General features: G+C 41.9%; 1 protein-coding gene across 2 annotated transcripts in view; it reads right to left on the bottom strand.

Moving 5' to 3' along the window:
• The window catches only part of DOT1L (DOT1 like histone lysine methyltransferase), a 642,515-nt gene that overhangs the window by 12,765 nt on the left and 603,987 nt on the right, over window positions 1–25,763 (bottom strand). Inside the window, exon 28 of one of the 2 annotated variants that reach the window (XM_030219845.1) lies at window positions 24,818–25,438. The exons of the other annotated variant lie outside the window; for it this stretch is intronic. Coding sequence (XP_030075705.1) covers window positions 24,843–25,438 — 596 coding nt within the window. The 3' untranslated portion in view covers window positions 24,818–24,842. The remainder of the gene's footprint in view (window positions 1–24,817; window positions 25,439–25,763) is intronic. 2 annotated transcript variants of the gene reach the window in all.

Below are 25,763 nucleotides of genomic sequence, written 5' to 3'. Positions count from 1 at the left end.
AAAAACTCAGATTCTTTTACCATCTAGTATTGAGGATACCAATGTGCCTTTAGAATCTGTTTTTGGTTCATCTACAATTAAGGTCTTAAATAAGATACAAAATCTAGGAGTGATCATGGATTCTGCTTTGAATTTGAAATGGCATGTGCAAAAAGTGATTAAACATTTTTTTTTGAAATTACATGTACTGAGAAAACTAAAAACTATACTTGGATATCGTAACTTTAAAAAAGTGATTCAGAGTATCATTACTCCTTGTTTCGACTACTGTAATGGATTAATGCTTGGTTTAAAAAAAAAAAGACTGAATTGCAAGCTTTACAAGTAGCTCAATATGTGGTTGCAAGAGTGTTAGCAGGAAAATCTAAATGTGAACATATAACACTAGTATTGAGAGAATCACACTGGCCTCCGATTGACCAAATAATTAAATTTGTGTTAAGTTTGATGTTCAAGGTGCAAAACAGACTAGCGTCCCCTGTATTGGCATCAAAACTGCATTTGTACCAACCTAGACGATCACTGAGATCAGGATATCAACACTTATTTGATGTGCTTTCTTATGCTATCAGATTGGAAGAATACAGAAACAAAATTTTCTTTTAGCTGGGCCAATGTTGTGGAATAAAATTCCAAAACGACTGAGAGAAATTCAGGTCTTGACTGATTTTAAGGAAGAAATTAAAACCTTGTTATTTATTGAAGCTCAAGGGGGCCTTTAATTCATCCATATGAGAAGCACAATGTGTTAATATATTTTAGCAGTGGAGCAGAGAGAATGATGTATATTGATAAGTAGATTTTGTGTGTCTTGAGTTTGGTGGTACCGTTGAAAAATTTGTATAAATTGTTTTATCGTGTGTAAGCCTGTCATCTCCCTAGAACTTTGGCGAAAGTGTGGAATATACATTTTTTAATTAATAAATAAACTGCACAAGTTGTTTTCTGAGGCTTTTTCTTCCATTTTTTTGATAATGTGTTATTTTGTAAATTTATACTGATGGTGACATTGAACCTTTACACCTTTGTTTAGTGAAGTTTATTTAGACCATTGTGTGGCTATCTTGATTTCACTCCTCGTTTTTTTGGATTTGTGCATTAAATACCTCTACACAAATGGGCAAAAAGGGGCAACATTTATCTGCCTACATTTTTCTCTGTTTCAATTTTCTTCAAAACAAATAAGAAAAAGGACGACAATTATCTTGTGGAAGATGATTCCAAATTCTGATGTCATGGAAAACTAAAGATTGACCATACAACAATCTGTGTTTCACACTTTTTAAAGATGGTAACTGCAAAATAAGACGATCCACACTTCAACCCTTAAAAGAAGTATCTGGCAAAGAAAACAATAAAAGAAAATCTTCTGGAGCATCACTATATAATGTTTTAAAAACTAAACAACAAAGTTTAAAAACAATTTTTGCTTCTATAGTGAGCTAATGAAGACCAACAAATATCGGGGTCATATGGTCAAACCTACCTTTCTTACAAATCAGCCTAGCAACTGTGCTCTGAGTCAACCTTAGCTTCTTTAATAATTTCTGCAAAATATCTGGATATAGTGAATTACAATAGTCCAGTCATGACAAAATAACAGCCTGAACTAATAATACTCTGAAAAGCTGAGGAAAAAATAAAGATTGAATTGCTTCAATTTATACACATATTTTTTAACTAGAGCACAAATCTGTGGTTCCATTGTTAAGGATGAGTCTTGAAGCACCCCCAAGACCCTGGCGTTATCCACTGAAAGACATGACCCATCCAACAACATAATCTGATCCTGTATAGACCTGTGATTAATAGCAAACCAAAGTAGCTTAGTTTTTCAGCATTCAATTTTAAACAATACTGTACAGACCAGCTTTTAATTTGAACAGTACAGTATAGAAAGTGTGTATTTAGTACAGCTGACCTAGATGATTTTTTATTCAGTTCAAGATTACTGTGTAGGGGGCTGGGGAGAAACTTTCCCAGTATGTGGTATGATTGGAATGTGTTATGCTTAAAGCTGTAAGGAAAGGTGCTATCATGGCTCAGGGTATGGGCAGGACAAACTGAACAGATTATGAAAGGGACTTTGTATTCAGATCTATTGTATTCAGGACTGCACTGTCAGACAAAAGAAGGGAACCCTCCCCCCCTTCATTTGCTGCACTAACAAAAATATATTAGGAACAAAGAGGACAGAGATTAACAGAAATTCTTCGGGTTACCCCAACAGAGAGGGCCTATCCTGTAAGCACAAAGGGAAAGTTATACTGGAAACTAAGATCTTCCTAGTCTACACACCTCTACTCCAGAAGGAAAAGGGAGAGAAGAAGGACACTATTCCACTCAGACTAGTGAGCAGGAATACTAGGCTAAAATAAATGAATTGGAAGTTAAACTGGCTGTTTTGTAGAGAAAGATTGACTCCCAAAAGGAAGGAATTTCCTCACAGAGTGGACTGACTGGCCCTAGTAAAGCCAACCCAGGAGTAATGTGAACTATTAGGGAGAAAAAGTAAATTCTTTTGAGGACAAGCAGGTCCAATTGTACTGTCATGTTTGGGTGATGTAATCCGAAGGAGCCCGGTGCAGTCACTGGCTAGTGTATAGATGTTTCTAGCATCTAGCAAGAAAATTGTAGCAGCATTCTACCACGCAGGTGCCTTCCCACCCAATGCACGAGCATGGGTCCTTCAGTCTTCGTTTTTCCGCAGACCAGGGAGTATGTGCCTTCACAGTCTCCTCTCAGCATTTTTTCTCTGCTTTTGCAGTGCCTTCCTTAAGCAGGTATTTTTTTCTCTCATTCTTTCAGTTTTGTGTTTAATTTCACTTATTTTCCCCTCTCAGTTCTTAGGATATTTGGCCAAGTTTTCTCTCTTCCTCACGGCTCCACAGGCTCACTTAGGCCTAAGCACTGACCTTGATTTGGGCTGTGCCCCTTTTTATAGTCCCTTTGGCCGCAATTTTTTTTTTGTTACATTTGTACCCCACGCTTTCCCACTCATGGCAGGCTCAAAGCGGCTTACATATTGTATACAGGTACTTATTTGTACCTGGGGCAATGGAGGGTTAAGTGACTTGCCCAGAGTCACAAGGAGCTGCCTGTGCCTGAAGTGGGAATCAAACTCAATTCCTCAGTTCCCCAGGACAAAAGTCCACCACCCTAACCACTAGGCCACTCCTCCAATTCTTTTATCGATGCCCAAGACGACCCCCATCAGCTTCAAAAGGTGCGCCCAGTGTAATCAGGTGCATCGGGTGCCTTGGGCCTAACCATAACCCTAACTCCTGTTCTGTTTGAAAATGCAGTTGAGGACGAGGGCAAATCAGGTTCAGCAGGAGAGACTTTTTGGCTCCTCAAAGGCTGATCCATTAACATTGGTGTCAAAAATATCGATGTCAATGGCCAAACATTAGCTTCCACTGGGAGTGCACCGGCATCGAGGTCTTCACCTGCCTCAACATCAAGCGCTGATAGTTGGCCCCAGGACTTGTCAGCATTGGATCCGACACCGAGGACGAGCAAGGGTTTGATATGATCTGTGTCGGCACTGAAGGACCATGATGCTCGCCCCCCAGTTCTAGGAATGGGGATATACAAGCCCCAGATACCTTCTGCCCAGTCTGCAGCAGCAGCCAAAAAAGCAAAGAGGATGCTAGCAATTTTTAGGAAAGGGATGGTAAATAAACCCAAGAATATTATAATTATGCCAGGGGGAATTCTGCGCAAAAAAATTGAAAATTCTGCAAAATTTTGCACACTTCTATTTGTAATTTTTTGTGCAGAATTCCCCTGTTATAAGGGCTAGCAGCATCAGGGGAAGCCCAAGAAACACAAGTTTCAAATTTATTATAAGATTTACTACCCCGCCCACCAAATAGATGTCTAGGTGGCTTACAATCTAATGTAACAAAGAAGAGAGGGGGAGGACAAAGAGAAAGCAAGGGAAGTGGGGGGGGGGGGGGGGGGAAGCACATAAGGGCAGCTGCGTGATTAAGCTGCCTTGAAAACTTGAAAGGAAGAGTGGAGTCTAAGGTAATTTGGTAAGTCATTCCAGAGTGTAGGACCTTGGATGAAGAAGATGGAACGTCTAGTGGAGTCATGTACAATTTTGTGAAATAAGGGAACTAGCCAGACTGGTTAGTAGGGTGTAAGAAGTTGAGAGAGAAACAGAGATTCTCCAGATGCACGGATATTTTTTTAATCTTTTTTTTTTTTTTTTTTTTTAACTAGTACAAACAGAGCATGAAACACAAAATCAGTAATACAGAAAATAAGCAAGACAGTGAAACAAAAAAAAAACGTCGTAACTGTTACATTGAAGCTCTGTTAAGCGTCCCACCTGTATTTTATCTTGCAAAGGAAAGGAAAGAGAAGGAAACACCCCTCACTTATCTCCCTCCCCCCTCCCGTGTCCAGGAGCTAAGAAACAGTAGCAGGAGGCAACGTTGGTAGCCGCTCCAGGCAATGCCTCCACAAGCCACAATATTCCTGAGAGGTCCTACGAGCTGCATCAGTCTTGCATCTGCTGCATTCCGGCATACCAATACTCAAGAGGCGGGGCAAGTTGTCCCACCCAATGTTGAAGAATAACTTTCTTAAACAATACCAAAACCAGCAAAATGAACTTGCAGTGATAGTCTGAGAGCCCCTGGTCCACTAGAGCAGCGTCTGAGCCCATTAACAGAACCCCATAAGACCACTCATCGGAGTCAGCTAAGACATCTTCCAGGACAGCAATAATACCGGGCCAGAAGCTCTGAAGCAAAGGATATTCTAAAAATATGGTGTACCAAGGAGGCCCTGACCCAAGCCACATTTATCACCTTTGCTTCTGGTAATGTAAGCATTGTGCAAATTCTTAAACTGGATCTTGTGAAGACCCACAGTAGGAGTAATCCAGAAGGCTAAACTGAAGCATTGCAATAACTGTGACAGAAACTTTGACCCCCAAATGTGCACTCCATGCTGCTGCCAGTTGTGTAACAAAAAAAAAAAAAAAAGAGGAATGTCTATGCTCTCTCTCTAGGCTGTACCACATGGAAAGCTTATTCTGATTAACAGGCATTTGTATAAAAATAGCGTCCAAAGTAGTGAAAGAGGGTATGTGCCATTGGGGCCCTTCAAAGAGGCAAAGTAGTGTCCAAGTTGTAAATACAAATAGAAATATTTCTGCACGATATTACAAGCTGTCTGACACTGCGAGAAAGAAGGGCAACGACCCAGCCCCGAGGCAGTCACCTGACCCACATACCTACAACCCCCCCCCCCCCCCCATCTCTCAAAAGGAGATCTATTCCGGCTTGCAGCAAAATCTGGGTTCTGCAGGAGTTCTAAGAAGGGAGAAGGTCTCCCTGTTCCCCCCAACTGAGTTCTCCACGAGTCCCAAGCCAACTTCAGGGGACACAAGAAAGGAGACAACCAGACCCGTTTGTTCCTAGAGTGAAATATGTTAAACACAGAGGAAGAGGAGACATCATCCTTCCACACACACTCAGGGAGCAAATTTAAAGTAGCTAGTGTGGAGCTCACGCATCTAGTGAAGAGCCGCTTCTATGTTATAAAGACGGTGATCTGGTATGTTCACTAACCCCTTTACTTCGAGATTCCGAACAAGTTTATTATAGCCAATCTGCGCTCTACGAGCCCCTCAAAGAAAAGAAGAAAACATCTCTTGGTAGACAAGTTCATCCTTATGAGTAATCCAAATAGGCATCATCTGGAGAGGATAGATTACCTTAGGAAGAAGAACCATTTTAACCAAAGCAACTCGACCCAAGAAGGAAATAGGGAGATCCCGCCAGTGATGACAGATATTTCAAATGGCCTCCAACTTCTCCCTCACATTTTTCTTGTACGCAACATCTGCATCTAGATGGAGATAGACCCCTAAATATTTCAGCGGACCCTTATTACATTTGTACCCCGCGCTTTCCCACACACAGCAGGTTCAATGCGGCTTACATAGTTAAAAAAAACATTACAAAATTCTCTTAAGAAGAATATTACGAACTGTAATAAACATAATAATAGTAAGGGTTTAAGAATATATGAATTGAATTGAATATGGGGAGGTAAACAAGGATAGGATAGGTAAGAGGAAAGGAGACTGGGAGGGGTATGGTATAGAAGGATGGAGAAGAAAAGATTGGAGGATGAGTATTAGGAGATTAGGAGACAAGGACAAAGGTATAATTGGTATCAGAGTCAGTGTCTGTGTCAGAGCAGGAGTAGTGTAGGTGGGCTGATAGGATTAAGTTGGGTCGTTAGTGTAAGCTTGCTTGAAAAGATGTGTCTTCAACATTTTCCTGAAGGGTAGTCGTTAATTGTTCGGGTAGAACAATTAGACCAGGCCAAAGGGAAATTAGGCAGCTACCGACAGCTAGAGTTGGTAGATAACGCCATTGCCTCTGATTTATCAAAATTAATCTTTAGATCAAATACGGTACCAAACTGCTGAATGAGTCTCCAAAATAGGGATCCTCCAAGATGCGCGTTCTAAAAATATTTATCATCTCCAAAAAGGTTAATTTTATATTCGTACGTCCCAACCATTCCAGCCAGTTCAGAGGATTGGCGAATTTTACTAGCCAGCGGTTCTAACGAAAGAACATAGCAGACAAGGGGCAACCCTGATGAGTGCCCCTCTTCAATGCGAATGTGGAGGTTAACCTCCCATTAATCAGTATCTGTGCTGTAGGACTCCTGTACAGGGCCCGTATTCCTGCCAAAAATTCACCCATGCTCCCAAATTGAGGAAGCACCCAAAAAAGATGATCCCATAAGATTTTGTCAAATGCCTTTTCGGCATCTACACTAGTAATAATTGCATCCCCAGAATCCCCCCCCTTCACATGCAGGGCCCTCAATGCTCGTCAAATGTTGGTAGAAGCATATCTACCAGGAACAAAGCCTGTCTGATCCTTATGAACCAAAAAAGGTAGCACTTTGCCCAACCTGGAGGCCAAAATACTAGCAAAGAGCTTAATGTCTTGATTTAGTAAAGATATTGAATGATAACAGTCCAACTGCTCTAAATCCTGTCCAGGTTTAGGCAACACTACAATGGTAGCTGACACAAAACCCCAAAAGGGCCAATCAACTGTATCCCCAAAATTTTGTAAAATTCAGAGCCTAGACCATCAGCCCCACGTGCCTTAGCTAATTTTAGTTTCTTAATCACTTGTTGGATTTCAGTATCTTGAATAGGGGAATTTAGGATCGCCATCTGCTCTGACGCCAAAACCGGCAGCTGAAGCCCCCGGAAAAAAAAGCCTCCCACGCTGCCGCATCACAATGACCTGAATCATATAGCGATTTATAGAAATCAACAAAAGCCTCCTGAATTTCTGCCTTCTTAGTGAGCAAATCCCTGCAGTGGGATTTGATAAGAGTAATGAGTTATTTAGCAGTCCGATTCCAGACTAATGTGGCCAGCAATTTTCCCGCCTTGTTTCCCCATTGGTGTAGGTTATATTTATAAAGCTGAACATCCTGCAGGTCCCTTTGGTTCACAACCTCATTGATTTGTCTCTTGATCTTCCAATAGTTATCCCGAGTGCCAGCAATATTCCCTTGCAGAGCGGCACTTAAAGTTGCCGTAACAGCCAAAGGAGCTCCTTGTCTCTCTCCCTGTATGTACGATTAGTATACTCAATGATCTTCCCCCTCATCATTGCCTTTTCTGCCTCCCAAAACATTATGGGGTCCACCTTCAAGGGACCATTATCTTGTAAAAAAAAAAATGCTTCCACTCTTCCCTCAAACAGCTACAAAATTTGGCTTCCTGGTACAGAACAGGGTTCATTCATCAGCCAGCTGAGTTCAGACCCCTAGACAAACCCAAATCCACCCATACCATACTATGGTCCAATACTATGGCAGCTTCTATGGTCCAATACTATGCTAGCTTCTATGCCCACTGTCCAAACCAGGGGTAAAAAAAAGATGGGGAGAGTAAGATATAATCCAGCCGGGCATAGACTTTGTGCACATGTGAGTAAAAAATGTAGTCATGGTCACCTGGGTGAAGTACCCACCAGATACCCAATAGTTCCAACTCCTGCAGCAAAACATTTACACCCTTCCCCTCTGTTCTCTTTGCCCTGGCATTTGGAGGATTACAGTGTATGAGCGGGTCTGCAGTAATATTAAAATCTCCCCCCACTACAAGTTGATAATCAGTCAATGGGGCCAAAGATGGTAGCAGTACAGAGAAAAACCTATGGGAGTACACATTTGGTGCACAGACTGAACAAAGAGCCTCCCGGGACCCTTGAATAATGCCTAACCAAAGCACATAGCGCCCCTACGGGTCTTGTATGACTGTATGCCTGGTGCAGTCCAACGATTTATTGATAAGAATGGCTATACCTCTCTGTCTATTATTGTAGGAGGCAAAGGCTAACTTCCCAACCCAAGGTTTCTTCAACTTAGCATGCTCAGAGTGGGAAAGATGTGTCTCCTGAATCAACAGGACATCCATCTTCATACGTCTGCTATAACTAATAATTTTTGTACATTTCACTGGCAAGTGAATGCCATCAAAATTTAAAGTGGCCACATGCAAGCTACCCATCCCACCACCAAAACATCACGACACAGAAAATAAGTATATAAGTACTGCCATAATGGGACAAACCAAAGGTCCTGTTGTGAAAAGGGTCCACTGCTTCCCAGCAAGGTGGAGCCATCCACCAGCTGTTTTTTCAGATCTCACCACAATTGCAGACAGTGGCTAGGTCAAATGATTTTTATTATCAAGCCAATAACAGCCGTCACAAACTTCAGTACATAGGTTATCCCCAAACAAATAGGTTCCAACCACATAGGTTTCCAGTAAAGCAGGTAAATAAAGCAGGCTTCCAAATAAGTCAGGCTTCCAATAAAGCAGGTTTCTAAATACATCAAGCTTTCAATAAAGCAAGTAATTAAATCAGGTTTCCACATACATCAAGCTTTCAATAAAGCAGGTAATTAAATCAGGTTTCCACATACATCAGGCTTTCAATAAAGCAGGTAAATAAAGCAGGTTACTCTCACCTCCAACACCCTTCCAAACCCTCATGAGCTGGCCATCCCTGCCTTGGAACTCTCCCACTCCATAGAGCCTTCTCCCCCCTCCTGGGATTCCTCCCCCATCTGACCTACCCCCCTTCCATATAATCCATCCAATTATCTTCTTCTCTCTCTATGGGCCCCTCTCTATTCCAGCTGGGCCGCATGGTATATTGATTGCGTATCCAGGGGAACTGAGCTTCTTACAAAATGTGCAGTGACTCTAGGAAGCAAATTTCAAAATGATGTGCTTAGAAGTGGAGAAAACCCTCAGAAACCTGGGACAGACAGTCGCAGGTTTAGAGCGAGGTTACTGACATCAAAAGTAACACCCGCCCAGATTCGATCATTGGGTATAAAAACTCCACTGTTTACTTTTTAGAATTTTTTCAAGATTTTATCAAACATTTTAACTTTGTCTAAAGGTATGATTCTTAATTGCTAAACTGTTAAACTTCCAGCATTGCTTTGCTAAATAACAAAAGTAAAGCACTCTTATCTTTATGTTCAACGGGGGCCACCTCCGTTTCACCCTAACATCAAGGCTTCCTCAGGAACAGAGCGTTAGATCACGATGCTGAGAATCTACAAAAATAATTAGATTGAAAATTAAACTTCAGCAGAAAAGAATCAAAAATTACAGAAAGTGCACACTAGCACAGTCACACTTGGATCCGCTTACAGCTTAACGGAGCACCATGCATTTCAAAATGGCGTCTCAGCGTCATCTATGAGTCATCTGATAATTATAGAGATCTAAATTACTTGCATTCGTAATTGACTGATCAGCTGATAAAAATTGACTGATTAGCTAATAAAAAACATGCCAGTCAATGGAGCTGTTGAGGCCATTAGGTTCTAATGAATCTAAATCAAATATCCACCGAGCCTCTCGTCTGCAATTTTAGCTTGCGATCACCACCTCTATTTGATGCATCAATTCTATCAATTACATAGCATTGAAGATCTTCAAATTTATGGTTTTTCTCAATGCAATGTTCTACCATGAGCTCTTTGACAGCAAGCTAAAATTGCAGAGACGAGAGGCTCGGTGGATATTTGATTTAGATTCATTAGAACCTAATGGCCTCAACAGCTCCATTGACTGGCATGTTTTTTATTAGCTAATCAGTCAATTTTTATCAGCTGGTCAATTACGAATGCAAGTCAATTTAGATCTCTATAATTATCAGATGACTCATAGATGACGCTGAGACGCCATTTTGAAATGCATGGTGCTCCGTTAAGCTGTAAGCGGATCCAAGTGTGACTGTGCCAGTGTGCACTTTCTGTAATTTTTGATTCTTTTCTGCTGAAGTTTAATTTTCAATCTAATTATTTTTGTAGATTCTCAGCATCGTGATCTAACACTCTGTTCCTGAGGAAGCCTTGATGTTAGGGTGAAACGGAGGTGGCCCCCGTTGAACATAAAGATAAGAGTGCTTTACTTTTGTTATTTAGCAAAGCAATGCTGGAAGTTTAACAGTTTAGCAATTAAGAATCATACCTTTAGACAAAGTTAAAATGTTTGATAAAATCTTGAAAAAATTCTAAAAAGTAAACAGTGGAGTTTTTATACCCAATGATCGAATCTGGGCGGGTGTTACTTTTGATGTCAGTAACCTCGCTCTAAACCTGCGACTGTCTGTCCCAGGTTTCTGAGGGTTTTCTCCACTTCTAAGCACATCATTTTGAAATTTGCTTCCTAGAGTCACTGCACATTTTGTATTATATTACGAGCCTTCAGACTCTAGACGATACTGCAACATTGTAGTCTTTTCGAACTGAGCTTCTTCCCTCCGCCTCCCCCTAGTGGGTGATGAAATTATAGGCTCAGCCTGGTTATCCCCCTGGCTCCCTCTGTTGGAGCTGGGAGTCCATTCCCTTGTCTCCAGATTACTCTCTGCCTCCCTCCTTGCAATGGCTTCTGGTACTTGTATTTCAGGGTCTAACTGCTTCATCCTAGCCGCCCTGGTGGTAGCCTTATCACACTGTTTCCAACAGTGGCCAACCCAGGTCGCAAATACCTGGCAAGATCCCAAAAAAGTACAAAACATTTTATACTGCCTATCCCAGAAATAGTGGATTTTCCTCAAGTCCAATTTAATAATGGTCTATGGACTTTTTCTTTAGGAAGCCGTCCAAACCTTTTAAAAACTCTGCTATGATAACCGCAGTGGCGTAGCTACGTGAGCCACAGGGGGAGCGGTCGCTCCCCCAAATAGTTTTCTAAAAAATACAGCACCTATGCTCATGCATGCGCCCCACCTTCCCACGGTGGTGCCGTGCCTTGGAGGTACCGCCTATGCGCACTGCACTTCCACCTTCCCTTCCCGCTTGCACGCAGTGCCGCCAGTGCCTGAACGGAAACGTTGCAGATGATCGTCGTCGCCTGCCTGAGCCCCCAAAGTGAAGAACAACAGACTGCCCGCAGCACACTCCCCATCTCCTATCCCCACACTGTGCTGCCTGCAGAAGTGCTTGAAGCCAGGAGAAGGCGAGCCGCTCAGCCGGAGCCACAGCGGCCATTGTGGTAGTAACTTAATCATTGTTACTTACTACATGGCTGCTGCGCTGCGGCTGAGGTGAGCTCTCTCGACGACGTTCTTCTCCTCCTCCTGGCTTCAAGCAGTGCTGGCAAGCAGCACTGTGGGGGGGGGGGGGGGGGGGGCGCACGGGGCCTAGCCAGGGTCCTCCTCTTCACATGGTCTGCATTGCCTGGCATGTGATTGGTGCAGGGCAGCTAGCTGTTTGGCGCCGGTGTTTGGCCTTGGCTTGTTGACGCTGTGATGGAAGTGAGCTCTTCTTTGACTGCTGGCTTGGCTGTAGGGGTAAGGTAAGAAGGGTCCAGGGACTCTATGGCACATGCTGTGTGAGATTATTAAAAATAAATGTGTGGTCCATCTGTAAAAAGTCTAAAGCTGTGCCAATTGGATAAACATTAATGGCAGTGTCTTAAAAGGTGGAGGACAAAAAATTTTGCTTTCTTTTTTACTTATTTGACAGCCTTTTAATTTATTTGAAAGCGTCCCATAGCTAGATTTAAGTATGAAATAAAAATTGAACATCACTAAAACAGCTTAAAATTATTATAGCTGGTAGAAACAGTAGTTATAATCTGTATTTTGTGCTCATTTTTCTACGCTGTTCTATACAATACAGTTGGAGAAATTTCAGTGAGAATATCCTGTTTTTTCATCTTAACTGTTCATCTGTTTCTGTAATCTGCCTTTGGGAAGCTTGGTGTTATAAAGATGGAATATATTGAAATTAAATGGAAGTAGAATTAAACTCTGCTTTAATTGGGGCACATGGAATCACATTTGCATCTGATGTCTGTTTTGGTCACTTGGTGAAAAAACCTTAATGAATACAGGGGGAGTCCCATAGCCAGCCCCTCCAAATGACACTGATTTAAAATGTATAACACATTAGACTCTGGAATTCATTGCCGGAGAACGTGGTACGGGCGGTTAGCTTGACGGAGTTTAAAAAGGGGTTAGATAGATTCCTAAAGGACAAGTCCATAGACCGCTATTAAATGGACTGGAAAAATTCCTCATTTTTAGGTATAACTTGTCTGGAATGTTTTTACGTTTGGGGAGCGTGCCAGGTGCCCTTGACCTGGATTGGCCACTGTCGGTGACAGGATGCTGGGCTAGATGGACCTTTGGTCTTTCCCAGTATGGCACTACTTATGTACTTATGTACTTAGTACTCTAAATCGAGTAAACCAATACTTCCTCTTTGTACATCTGTATGCTGCACAAGCCAGCATGTTTGAAAATTAAGTAAGATTAAATAAAAATGCTACCAACAATAAAGAATGACAAGGATGTAGCAAGCTCATAGGTTTGCTTGCTTTGTTTTGAATGTACTAGATGGCTGGGGGAAACATAGACTAAATTAATTGTCTTCAACTTTTTGATGTCATCATCCCATCTCCTGTTTTCTTCAAACTTCTTGAGGTTGGACTTGATGGGATAGGAGGAGGCAAGGGAAACGAGGAGATACCAGACCTTGGGAGGGCAAGGGGAGGAATGAGGAGATGCCAGATCCGGGCATAGGGAAGGAGCAGAAGATGGATGGGACTGGGAGAGGTTGGGGCAGAGGGAAAGAGTAGGAGATGGATGGGACTGGCAGGGGTGGTGAGCAGAGGGAAGGAGCAGAAGATGGATGAAACTAGGGGGGTGGGAGAGGGGAAGAAGTAGGATGTGAAAATGGGGATATGAGAAGAAGGGCAAGAAAAGGGGAAGATGTGGGGAAAGGTTGAGAATAATGTGAATGATCTGGAAGACTGGAGAGAGGATAAGAGGCATTGAAAAGGGACTGGGGTACTAGTGAGGGGTATAGGAGAAGGGGATGAGTCTCTGAAGGGGGTTGAGTTAGGGTTGAAAAGGGGTTAAAAAGATGGTGAAAGAGAAGCTATTGGGAATGGGGCATAGGGTAACAGACAGAAGAGTGGCCTTGGAGACAAAGGAAGGGAGGAGAGACATGGATGGAGCTGGGACGATAGGCTGATGAAGTGCAGTGGAGGGTAGATGAGGGCAAAGAGGGTGAGTACAGAGGATGGGAATGGGGGACTAATGAATTGGGTGAAAGATGGGGGAGGAATGTAGGAGACTGGGTAAGGGAGAGGGGGGGGGGAAGGGAGTGCTGGAGAGGAAATGAGAGGGAGATGGTCAAAGCCAGTAGGTAGATGGATACTAAAGACTGAGAAAAAAGTGGGAGGAAAAACGTAAAATGAAAGATCAGTGCCAGACAGATGCAGAGAAGGACAGGAAGAAGACAAGAGAAGAGCAAAGAAATGGAAAAGCCAACCTGGAAAAGAATTTAGGAGAAGACTGACACATGGAAAGTGGAAAAGAGTGTGGGACCAGCCTAACTAGAAAAATAGAATGCTCAGACCACAAAGGTAGAAAAGAAAACATTCTTTTTATTTAATGCTTTTAAGGACTAAGTTGTGTCTGCTTTGTGAAATGTACATTTTTTTCTATTGTTGTATTTTGCAAAGTACAGGAGAAAATATATTTCTGTTTCTCTTTTACCAGTATTTGCACTGCTTACAGTCTGGCTTTCTTGATGAGATCTATATTTCAGTTTTTGTGGGCATGTTTTTTTATAGTTCCCTATTTTGTATCACATGAGGGTCTGTCCACGTTCTGCATATGTGACTGACATGACAGATTCTGCTAGCATGTAGTGTTTGTGTAGGAATGTGTAACAGTCCAGCTTGTTCCAGTTTTCCAGTAGCACTTATATTAGTGCTCTAGGGTCCAGTGTAATATTTATAGCACTGTCTTTTCATAGGTGGGTTAGGGCTGTTGTGTGTTAAGTTTTATGTGTAGGTTTTGTGTTATTTCATAAAGTGTCTGGCCCTATTGTTTTTATTTATTTATTGCATTTGTATCCCACATTTTCCCATCTATTTGCGGGCTCAGTGTGGCTTACAATACATTGTGAATGATGGAAATACAATTTGTTACAGTACGATTATGGGTTACATTGTGAAGAGTTATGGGAAGACAAAGTCAAAGTCAAAACATCATTTGGGGAATAGAACAATTGAATTTAACAATGGGGAAATGATAGGGCGATAAACAATAACAAGAGAACATTAGGGTATAACAATTTTATCTGTGGGTAGAGTTTTAAGTGTGGTGAAAGAGAGAGTGTATTGATGCATTTCTATTAGTGTGTATGGACTTCATGTGTTTTAATCCTTGCAATAAATTTTCTCAAAGAGATGAGTTTTCAATAGTTTGCGGAAGTCGGTTAGTTCGTAGTTCATTCTCAGGTTGCGTGGTAATGTATTCCAGAATTGCGTGCTCATATAAGAGAAGGTTGAAGCATGCAGTACTTTGTATTTTATGCCTTTGCACTTAGGGAAGTGGAGATTGAGGAAAGTTCGGGATGATCTTTTAGCGTTTCTGGGTGGCAGGTCTATTAAATCAGACATGTATGCAGGGGCTTCACCGTGAATGATTTTGTGAACCAAGGTGCATACTTTAAAGGTGATACGTTCCTTGAGTGGGAGCCAGTGTAGTTTCTCACGTAAGGGTTTTGCACTTTCGTATTTTGGTTTTCCGAAGATGAGTCTGGCTGCTGTATTCTGGGCTGTTTGAAGTTTCCTCAGTATTTGCTCTTTGCAGCCCGTGTATAGTGAGTTGCAGTAGTCCAGATGACTGAGTACGAGTGATTGCACTAGGCTGTGTAAGACAGATCTTGGAAAGAATGGTCTTATTCTTTTCAGTTTCCACATGGAGTAGAACATCTTTTTGGTTGTGTTGTTCGCGTGAGTCTCAAGTGTTAGGTGGCGGTCAATAGTGGCAGATTTAGTTTAGGTGTGTTAATAGCGGTAAATTTATTCGTGTTGTATTGGGAGGTAAGTATGAGGCATTGAGTTTTTTCGGAATGCATCTGCCCAGGTGTTCATGATGTGTAGACTTTGGTTGATTTCGTTGGAGATTTCATTAATGTCTTGTTTGAAAGGAATATATATCGTTACATCATCGGCATATATGTAAGGGTTAAGGTTTGATAGAAGTTTTGCCAAGGGGATCATCATTAGGTATACTGGTATCATATTCAGCATTTTAGTCTGGTGCGTGTGGGTGTTTGTTGTTGTTTTTTTTTTTAAATAGCCATAATGAATATGTATGAGATGTGCATATACAAATGAATATGCAAATGTACAAGCCACACCCTTTGCCCCCCCCCCCCAAATGAAAAAGTCAAACTACGCCCATGTCTGGCGCCTGTTTTACAAAAGTCTGCTCCCCCAAACAAAAGTCTGCTACGCCTCTGGATAACCGCCTTTACCACATTCTCTGGCAATGAACTTCAGAGTTTAATTACACGTTGAGTGAAGAAAATTTTTCTCTGATTCGTTTTAAATTTACTACTTTGTAGCTTCATCGCATGCCTCCTAGTCCTAGTATTTTTGGAAAGCATAAATAGATGCTTCACGTCTACCCATTCCACTCCACTCATTATTTTATAGACCTCTATCATATCTCCCCTCAGCCACCTTTTCTCCAAGCTGAAGAGCCCTAGCCGCTTTAGCCTTTTCTCAAAGGGAAGCCGTTCCAACTCCTTTATCATTTTTGTCGCCCTTCTCTGCACCTTTTTTTAAAAAATTTTTTATTTATGAATTTTCATTTTACATTCATGCAATAACACAAACATATGGCAATTTTGAAATATAATATTCTTAACAAAGAAAGATAGGAAAAATTATTTCTAATTTTTGTCCACAATTTGGTTCAAGAACAAAGAAAATTTAAATTAGAATTAGTCAATAATAAGAAACGGAAGGATCAAACGATAAGCACAGCCGATACATAGTTAGACAATCAGGTGTTCTTATTCTACTCTTTACTCGAAATAAATTCTGACAGTTTCCCCGGTTCAAAAAATATGTAATTCAAATAATTTAAGGAAATAACACATCTACAGGGAAACATCAAATAGAAGGTTCCACCTAAATTCAGGATTCTCGATTTTAATTGCAAAAATTCTTTCCTTCTTTTTTGTGTTTCCCTCGATAGATCTGGAAACATTTGAATTCTTGAACCTAGAAAATTGTCTTTTATATGGCTGAAATACAATTTAAGAATATTATTACGGTCAATCTCAAGGGCAAACGTCACCACTACAATGGTCCTTTCCGTTATTATTTCCAATGAGTTTTCAAGAATTTGAGTCACATTCAGATTAGGTAGGTATTCCCAGCATTTCTTATACCCGAAATATACTGAATTCTTGCTATGGGTGGAATATGTTCAGAATGTATAAGTAAAACTTCTGAAAGATATTTCTTAAACATGTCTAATGGTGACATTAAAGGTGACTTAGGGAAATTTAAGAGTCTTAGGTTATTCCTCCTAATCTGATTTTCCAAATATTCAATTTTGCGATACTGAAAGTTTTTGTCCTTAGAAACATTCGAGGTAAAGTTCTTAAAAGTTTTAACTTCATTTTCAAGTACCTCAATCTTGGCAGCGTGGCCCTCGAGCTTGCCAGAAAAATCTCCCTGGATTTGTTTGATCTCAGCCATCTCTCCTCTCATTGAATTGGAAAATTGCTGCAGGGTAGAATTCAAACCCTGAATTGCTTCCCAAAGATTCTCTAGAGTCACAACAGCCGGTCTCTGATATCCTCCGTTTGTTCCGGGTGCATTCTCCTGTAAGTGCGAGGAGAGGGAATGTGCCTCCTGTCCTCGCAAACAAGCTGTTTCCACAGGAGAGGAAGTTGCTACGGGGCCTCCTCCTGCAGCAACCAGGGTCTGTCCGTCGTTGGGTGCACCGAAGCTCTGCTCCTCCGAAGCAATTCTAACATCTCTGGGTCTCGGAGGGGCTGTATTCGGGGCGGACTCAATGTGGCTCCCTCGACACTATGTTCCCGATCTTCTAATGGGTTTATTGAAGTGCCCATCGGGGATCCAAGCGCTCGCAACCCCATCTCCTCTAGAGTCACCTGTCTCATGGTGGAAGTTTCAGAACGGCTCGTGGAGGTGAGCACGTTAGTTTTTCCCTTCCTTTTCCCCATAACAAGTATAGGGAAAGTCCCAAGTTCCAGGTTTTTTACTAGAGATCAGGAGGTGCTGCAACGCACGTCCGTTTCAGACGCCATCTTGAACCCATCTCTTCTCTGCACCTTTTCTAATTCCACTATATCTTTTTTTGAGATGTGGTGACCAGAATAGAACACAATATTCAAGGTGCGGTCGCACCATGGAGCGATACAAATGCATTATAACGTCCTCATTTTTGTTTTCCATTCCTTTCCTAGTAATACCTAACATTCTATTTGCTTTGTTAGCCGCAGCAGCACACTGAGCAGAAGATTTCAACGTATCATCAACGATGAAACCTAGATCCCTTTCTTGGTCGGTGACGCCTAACGTGGAACCCTGCATGACGTAGCTATAATTCGGGTTCCTCTTTCCCACATGCATCACTTTGCAACTGCTCACATTAAACGTCATCTGCCATTTAGACACCCAGTTTCCCAGGCTCATAAGGTCCTCTTGTAATTTTTCACAATCCTCCAGCGATTTAACGACTTTGAATAACTTTGTGTTGTCGGCAAATTTAATTACCTCACTAGTTACTCCCATCTCTAGGTCATTTATAAATATGTTAAATAGTAGCGGTTCCAGCACAGACCCCTGGGGAACCCCACTAACTACCCTTCTCCATTAAGAATACTGACCATTTAACCCTACTCTCTGCTTTCTATCTTTTAATCAGTTTTTAATCCACAATAGGACACTTCCTCCTATCCCATGACTCTCCAATTTCCTCTGGAGTCTTTCATGAGGTACTTTGTCAAATGCCTTCTGAAAATCCAGATACACAATAATCAACCTGCTCACCTTTATCCACATGTTTGTTCACCCCTTCAAAGAAATGTATAGAATGGTGAGGCAAGATCTCCTTTCACTAAATCCATGTTGGCTTTGTCTCATTAATCCATGCTTTTGAATATACTCTGTAATTTTGTTCTTTATAACAGTCTCTACCATTTTGCCCGGCACCGACATCAGACTCACCGGTTTATAATTTCCCGGATATCCTCTGGAACATTTTTTAAAAATCGGCGTTACATTGGCCACCCTTCAATCTTCTGGTACCATGCTCGATTTTAAGGATAAATTACATATTACTAACAATAGCTCCGCAAGTTCATTCAGTACTCTGGGATGAATACCATCCTGTCCAGGAGATTTGCTACTCTTCAATTTGTAGAACTACCCCATTACATCCTCCAGGTTTATAGAGAATTCATTCAGTTTCTCCGACTCGTCAGCTTCAAATACCACTTCTGACACCGGTATCTCTCCCAAATCTTCCTCGGTGAAAACCGAAGCAAAGAATTAATTTAATCTCTCCTCTATGGCTTTGTCTTTCCTGATCGCCCCTTTTATCCCTCGGGCATCTAGTGGTCCAACCGATCGCCGGCTTCCTGCTTTTAATTTACTTTAAAAAAAAGTTTTACTATGTGTTTTTGCCTCCAATGCAATCTTTTTTTCTAAGTCCCTCTTAGCCTTCCTTATCAGCGCTTTGCATTTGACTTGACATTCTTTATGCTGTTTCTTATTATTTTCAGTCAGTTCCTTCTTCCATTTTCTGAAGGATTTTCTTTTAGCTCTAATAGCTTCCTTCACCTCACTTTTTAACCATGCCGGCTGTCGTTTGGTCTTCCTTCCCTCGTTTTTAATATGCGGAATATATTTGGCCTGGGCTTCCAGGATGGTGTTTTTGAACAGCATCCACACCTGATGCTAATTTTTGACCCTCGCACAAGCTCCTCTATGTTTTATTTTTCACCGTTCTTCTCATTTTGTCATAGTCTCCTTTTTTAAAGTTAAACGCCAACGTATTTGATTTCCTATGTATACTTACTTCAAAACTAATATCAAATCCATTCATATTATGATCACTGTTATCAAGCGGCCCCAGAACCATTACCTCCCACACCAGTTCATGCGCTCCACTAAGGACTAGGTCTAAAATTTTTCCTTCTCTCATGGACTCCAGTACCAGCTGCTCCATAAAGCTGTCCTTGATTTCGTCAAGGAATTTTACCTCCCTAGCATACCCTGATGTTACATTTACCCAGTCAATATCAAGGTAATTGAAATCACCCATTATTATTGTGTTGCCCAGTTTGTTTGCGTCCCTAATTTCCTTTAACATTTCTACATCCGTCTGTTCATCCTGGCCAGGCGGACGGTAGTACACTCCTATCACTATCCTTTTCCCCTTTACACATGAAATTTCAATCCTTAGTGATTCCAAGATGTGTTTTGTTTCCTGCAGAATTTTCTATTTGATTCAAGGCTTTCCTTAATATACAATGCTACCCGTCCACCAATTCGATCCACCCTATCACTACGATATAATCTGTACCCCGGTATGACAGTGTCCCACTGGTTATCCTCCTTCCACCAGGTCTCAGAAATGCCTATTATATCTAATTTTTCATTTAGTACAATATATTCTAACTCTCCCATCTTATTTCTTAGGCTCCTGGCATTTGCATATAGACATTTCAAACTATGTTTGTTGTTCCTATTTACATCATGCTCAGTACTTGACAGTATTAACTTGCAATTTTTTGTCTGATATTTTTATTTAAGGACACCTGATCTATTATGGTCTCTTTTGCAACTTCACTATCAAGATTCCCTACCTTCTCTGTTTTGATGATATCTTTGAAAGATACCTTGTCCCAAACCATGCGCTTTTGAGTGACTGTCGGCCTTTCCCAAGTTTCTAGTTTAAAAGCAGCTCTATCTCCTTTTTAAACGCCAATGCCAGCAGCCTGGTCCCACCCTGGTTAAGGTGGAGCCCATCCTTTCGGAATAGGCTCCCCCTTCCCCACAATGTTGCCAAGTTCCTAACAAATCTAAAACCCTCCTCTCTGCACCATTGTCTCATCCAAGCATTGAGACTCCGGAGCTCTGCCTGTCTCTTGAGCCCTTCATGTAGAACGAGTATCACTTCAGAAAATGCTACCCTAGAGGTTCTGGGTTTTGAGCTTTCTACCTAAGAGCCTAAATTTGGCTTCCAGAACCTCTCTCCCACATTTTCCTATGTCACTGGTAGCCACATATACCAAGACAGCTGGCTCCTCCCTAGCACTATCTAAAATCCTATCTAGGTGATGCGTTAGGTCCGCCACCTTTGCACCAGGCAGGCAAGTCACCAGGCGATTCTCACGTCCACCAGCCATTCAGCTATCTACATGCCTAATAATCAAATCACCAACTACAACAGCTGTCCTAACCCTTCCCTCCTGGGCAGCACTTGGAGACATATCCTCAGTGCAAGAGAATAGTACATCCCCTGGTGGGCAGGTCCTCGCTACAGAAGTACTTCCTACTTCACCAGGGTGATGCTCTCCTTCTAGGAGACCTTCCTCCTCCTCCAAGGTAGCACAGGGGCTACCAGACTGGAGGTGGGACTTCTCTACAACATCCCTGTAGGTCTCTTCTATGTACCTCTCTGTCTCCCTCAGCTCCACCAAGTCTGCTACTCTAGCCTCAAGAGGACAGACACGTTCTCTGAGAGCTAGGAGCTCTTTGCATCGGGAACACACACATTGAGCACACTAACTGGGAGATAATCATACATGTGACATGCACAGTGGAGGCCATATGGCCAACAACCTTAACATCTGCCAAGCTGAAAACTGCTGGCTGTACCAAATCTGAGTGGCAATGGAAATGAGTGCATCCACCCATGCCTGAGGCAGGTAGGCTTGAGCTGAACTGCATCTAGCAGGGCTCCAATGTACTCCAATTGCTGTACTGGGAGTAGGTGGGACTTGGGGAAATTATCACAAACCCTAGTAGCTTCAACACCTAAATAGTTCTCTGCATTGATCTGCGAGTACCTTCCTTCAATGTGCTCTTTATTAATTGTCTAGGTAGAGAATCACATGAACTCCCAGTCAGCGCAGCAATGTTACGACTACTGCAAGGCATTTTGTGAAAACTCTGGGCAAGGATGCAAGGCCAAAAGACAGGATATGATATTAGTAGTGGCGTTTCCCTACCTCCTGGGACTGGGATGTATCTGGATGCGGGCGCAAGCATTCTTTAAGGCCAGAGAGCATAGCCAATCACTTTCTGAATCATGGGAAGAAGGGAGCCCAGGGAAATCATCCTAAACTTTTCTTTGACTAGATATTTGTTCACGACCCTTAGGATGGGACAAAATCCCCCCCCCCCCCCCCCCCGCTATTTTGGGAACGAGGAAGTACTTGGAATAGACTCTGTTTCCCTCAAAAAGCTGACAGATGTCAGAGTCGAATAGGAAGCAGGGTCCCAGCCTCAGGGAGACTGGCACATCAGCACCGTTTCCACGGAGGGGGTGCAGTCCTCAAGGCGCCAACATTTTTCAGGTACCGGTGAAGCCGATGTCCCACAGCTCCTGGCAGCTCCTGCTTCAGTGCTGATGCTTCTTTGCTTTCGCTCAATATCGAGCATTAGAATCCATCAGTGCTGATAAGGATGATGCAGAATCCACACGAATCCTTGGTGTTGGGTTGATGATACTTGGCCTCAGTGAACAATACTGACGCCCAATGTCAAGGCAGGGAGAGACCTCCTCATAAGTATATATGTGTTGCCATATTGGGACAGACCGAAGGTCCATTAAGCCCAGCATTCTGTTTCCAACAACGGCCAATCCAGGTTACAAATACCTGGCAAGATCCCAAAACAGTACAATACATTTTATGCTGCTTATCCTAGAAATAAGCAGTGAATTTTCACCAAGTCCATCTTAATAATGGCTTATTATTTAGAAAACTAGCAAAACCTTTAAAAACCCTGTTAAGCTAACTGCTTTTATTACATTCTCTGGCAATGAATTCCAGAGTTTAATTACGCGTTGAGTGAAGAAATATTTTCTCTGATTCGTTTTAAATTTACTACTTCACTGCGTGCCCCCTAGTCCTGGCATTTTTGGAAACAGTAAACAAGCGATTCACATCTACCCGTTCCGCTCCACTATTATAAGGACCGTCTTTTTCTCCAAGCTGAAGAGCCCTAACCGTTTTAGCCTTTCCTCATAGGGAAGTCGTTCCACCCCTTTTATCATTTTCAAGCCCTTTTCTGTACCTTTTCTAATTCTATCATATCTTTTTCTGAGATATGATGACCAGAATTCCACACAGTATTCGAGATACGGTCGCACCATGGAGCGATACAAAAGCATTACAACATCCTCGTTTTTGTTTTCCATTCCTTCCTAATAATTCCTAACATTCTATTTGCTTTCTTAGCCGCTGCAACACACTGAGCAGAGTATTTCAAAGTATCATCAACAGCGACGCCGAGATCCCTTTCTTGGTCAGTGACTCCTAATGAGGAACCTTGCATTACGTAGCTATAGTTCGGGTTCATCTTTCCCACATGCATCATTTTGCACTTGCTCACATTAAACATCATCTGCCATTTAGACACCCAGTCTCGTAAGGTCCTCTTGTAATTTTTCACAATCCTCTTGCAATTTAATAACTTTGAATAACTTTGTGTCATCAGCAAATTTAATTACCTCACTAGTTACTCCCATCTCCAGATCATTTATAAATATGTTAAAAAGCTGCGGTCCCAGCACAGAACTCTGGGGAATCCTACTATCTACTCTTCTCCATTGAGAATACTGACCATTTAACCCTACTCTCTGTTTTCTATCTTTCAACCAGTTGATGTGTCTCCAGTGTCTGGTACAGCTCCAGAAATCATGGGGACAGATGCCTTTGATGTTGATAGATTGGACTTCTGTGTGCCGAAAAGTCTGTCATTCAGGGCCTCAACTTTTTTGGGATCTTTTCTGCATTTGAGCCCAAGGATAACAATTAGAGGACTTATGATCAGGGCAAAGACATTAAGAATGTTTTATGTGGATCAGTCACAGTTATGGTCCTAACACAGTCTGTGCTCTGTTTGAACCCACTGGCAGGTTTCTGGGACATCACAGGAAAAATAGTCAAAGCGAAATCAAATGGTTATGGATTTTTTTTTTCTTTTTTAAAGTTTCATCTGACAGCTCAGGTCTAAAATGGCTGCAAGCCCCACAAAAATAAAGAAATTGAAAAAGGGCTGAAAAACCTAGGAAAACAAATGGGAGAGGTAAAAAAACTAAACACAAGGAAAGTCTCACGCTATTCACAGAGAAGGGCAGGAAGGCAAAAAGAAAAAAAGGTCTGTGAAAAGAAAAACACCTTGCTACAGTGACTGAAGACATGTCTTCACTGCTCTGCGAAGAAAGTGAAACTGTAGGTCCTGTGCAACTCAGATAGGCAGGAAGGCATAAGAGCATGCCCAGTGGGGGCCTGCCAAAAGCTTCTAGAATTTACAGAGTGCTGGGCAGTGTCTGCATTAGGGCTCCAGTGGCAATGTCACCCACATGCGAGAGAGAATCTATGTCCTGCTTGTCCTCAGAGAACAAATGTTACAGTACAACACTGAGATGTGAACAACAAAGTTTTACCTGGCCATTATAGAAGTTTCAGGTCTACTGGCAGGGATCAAGCAAAAACCAACTAACTTCAATGCTCACCAACTATTGTAAAGTCTAGATAAAATTTAACTTACAAAGAGTACCCTAACCTTATTGTAGGGAGAATTTTCTAGATGATTTGCCTGCTTTAGAGAATTTGTAATATGATCATATGCACTTATATTTAGTTATTTTAATTGTTTTACTTTTTATTTTGCTATTGATCATGAACCGATTTGGATGACTTTTAGCCAGTAAGGCAGTATATAAATGTTACATAAAGACTGACCTCACCAGTAAACAACATAAAGCTTGTACACACAGCGACATCCGAGTCCAAATTATAACTGTAGATCAGCAGCAGTACTTACATTTTATCATGGACATCACACATCTATGTATTGGATGACTGAATCACTTGAGCTTTCATCAGTGGAAAATCCCAACTCCCCTTATCCAAACTTCAACATATTATCTTAACTATAGAAGATTTTCAATGACATGAGAGACTGATGGCACTTAGGTATCAAGAGGCAAGTTTAACTAGTGATTGTGCCCACTGTACCATTTTGCCCTCTCATTTAGTAACTACCCCATCCCATTTCTACTCTGGTATATTTCTATAACTGCAGACTGGTTCCTGAGACCAATCACAGATTATGAAAAACCTGAAAAAAGAAAGCAAGCCATTGAAACTCTGCCTGGAAAAGAAAACCCACCTGTTTTTTTTTTTCTAGTCTTACCTTACAAAATAGCTAAGCAAGTTCTTTACCGTGGCTTTACCCCAGAAAGATGCGAAGCATAAGGAGACTGCATGCCAAGTGTGACCCACATAGCAGATGAACTTGATGCATTTGACTGTGGTATCAGAGGTGTGGACTGTGCCACAGCCAAGCAGGGCAAAGGCTGATGGTGGACTGTAAAAGAAGGCAGGGATACTTTTTGCTGCACGGATGCTAGCTTGATAGGTAAGGAGTTAGCAGACTGGACAGGAACAGTGGAAGAGGGCGGTAAAAACACATCATTAGTTGATACAGATGACATGCTTTGCAGAAGTGCAGGCTCAGCAGAGTTTGAAGTAAGCAATGGAGGTGGAGGGGGTAAAGAAATGTTAAGGGGTGGAGAGGTGTTAGGGATACATTGTACAGAGGCTGGGCTCTGCTGATGTATGGCCTTGCTCTCACTGCTAGAAACAGAACTAGAGGAAGTTTGCTGAAAAGGAGGGAAGGTGGTGACAGCAGCAGCAGCAGCAGCAGCAGAAGCTTGAAACTGGTTTAACATCATGCTGCTAGGGCTTGCACCATTGACAAAACTGGCTCCAAACTGATGAGAAGCAGCAGAAGGCATCACATGGTTAAAAATACCTGCAAACAGGAGAAAAGAAAAGAAAAACAAAACAAAAAACAAAACACAAAATGTAGCTTCAAATGATGGGCAGTCACAGTACAAGAACCACACACACAAAAAATGAAATCAAAATTATAGCTGGTATGATTCAAATATGCAGCACAAAAAGCAGACAGCAATGGAGTTTTAATTGAAAGGCCAAAGCACTAGCTACGTTGGGGGAGTCATCATATCTTCAATTCCTGTCTCAAAGTATCAATAAACCATATCCAGGCACAAATGTTGCACACTGATCTACAAAAGCGATATCTGTAGGAAAATGGCAGTGGGGGCAAGCAACAG

Source organism: Microcaecilia unicolor, chromosome 11 (genome assembly GCF_901765095.1).
Source record: "Microcaecilia unicolor chromosome 11, aMicUni1.1, whole genome shotgun sequence".
Taxonomy (NCBI): Eukaryota; Metazoa; Chordata; class Amphibia; order Gymnophiona; family Siphonopidae; genus Microcaecilia; species Microcaecilia unicolor.
This window is presented reverse-complemented; position numbering and strand designations above follow the sequence as displayed.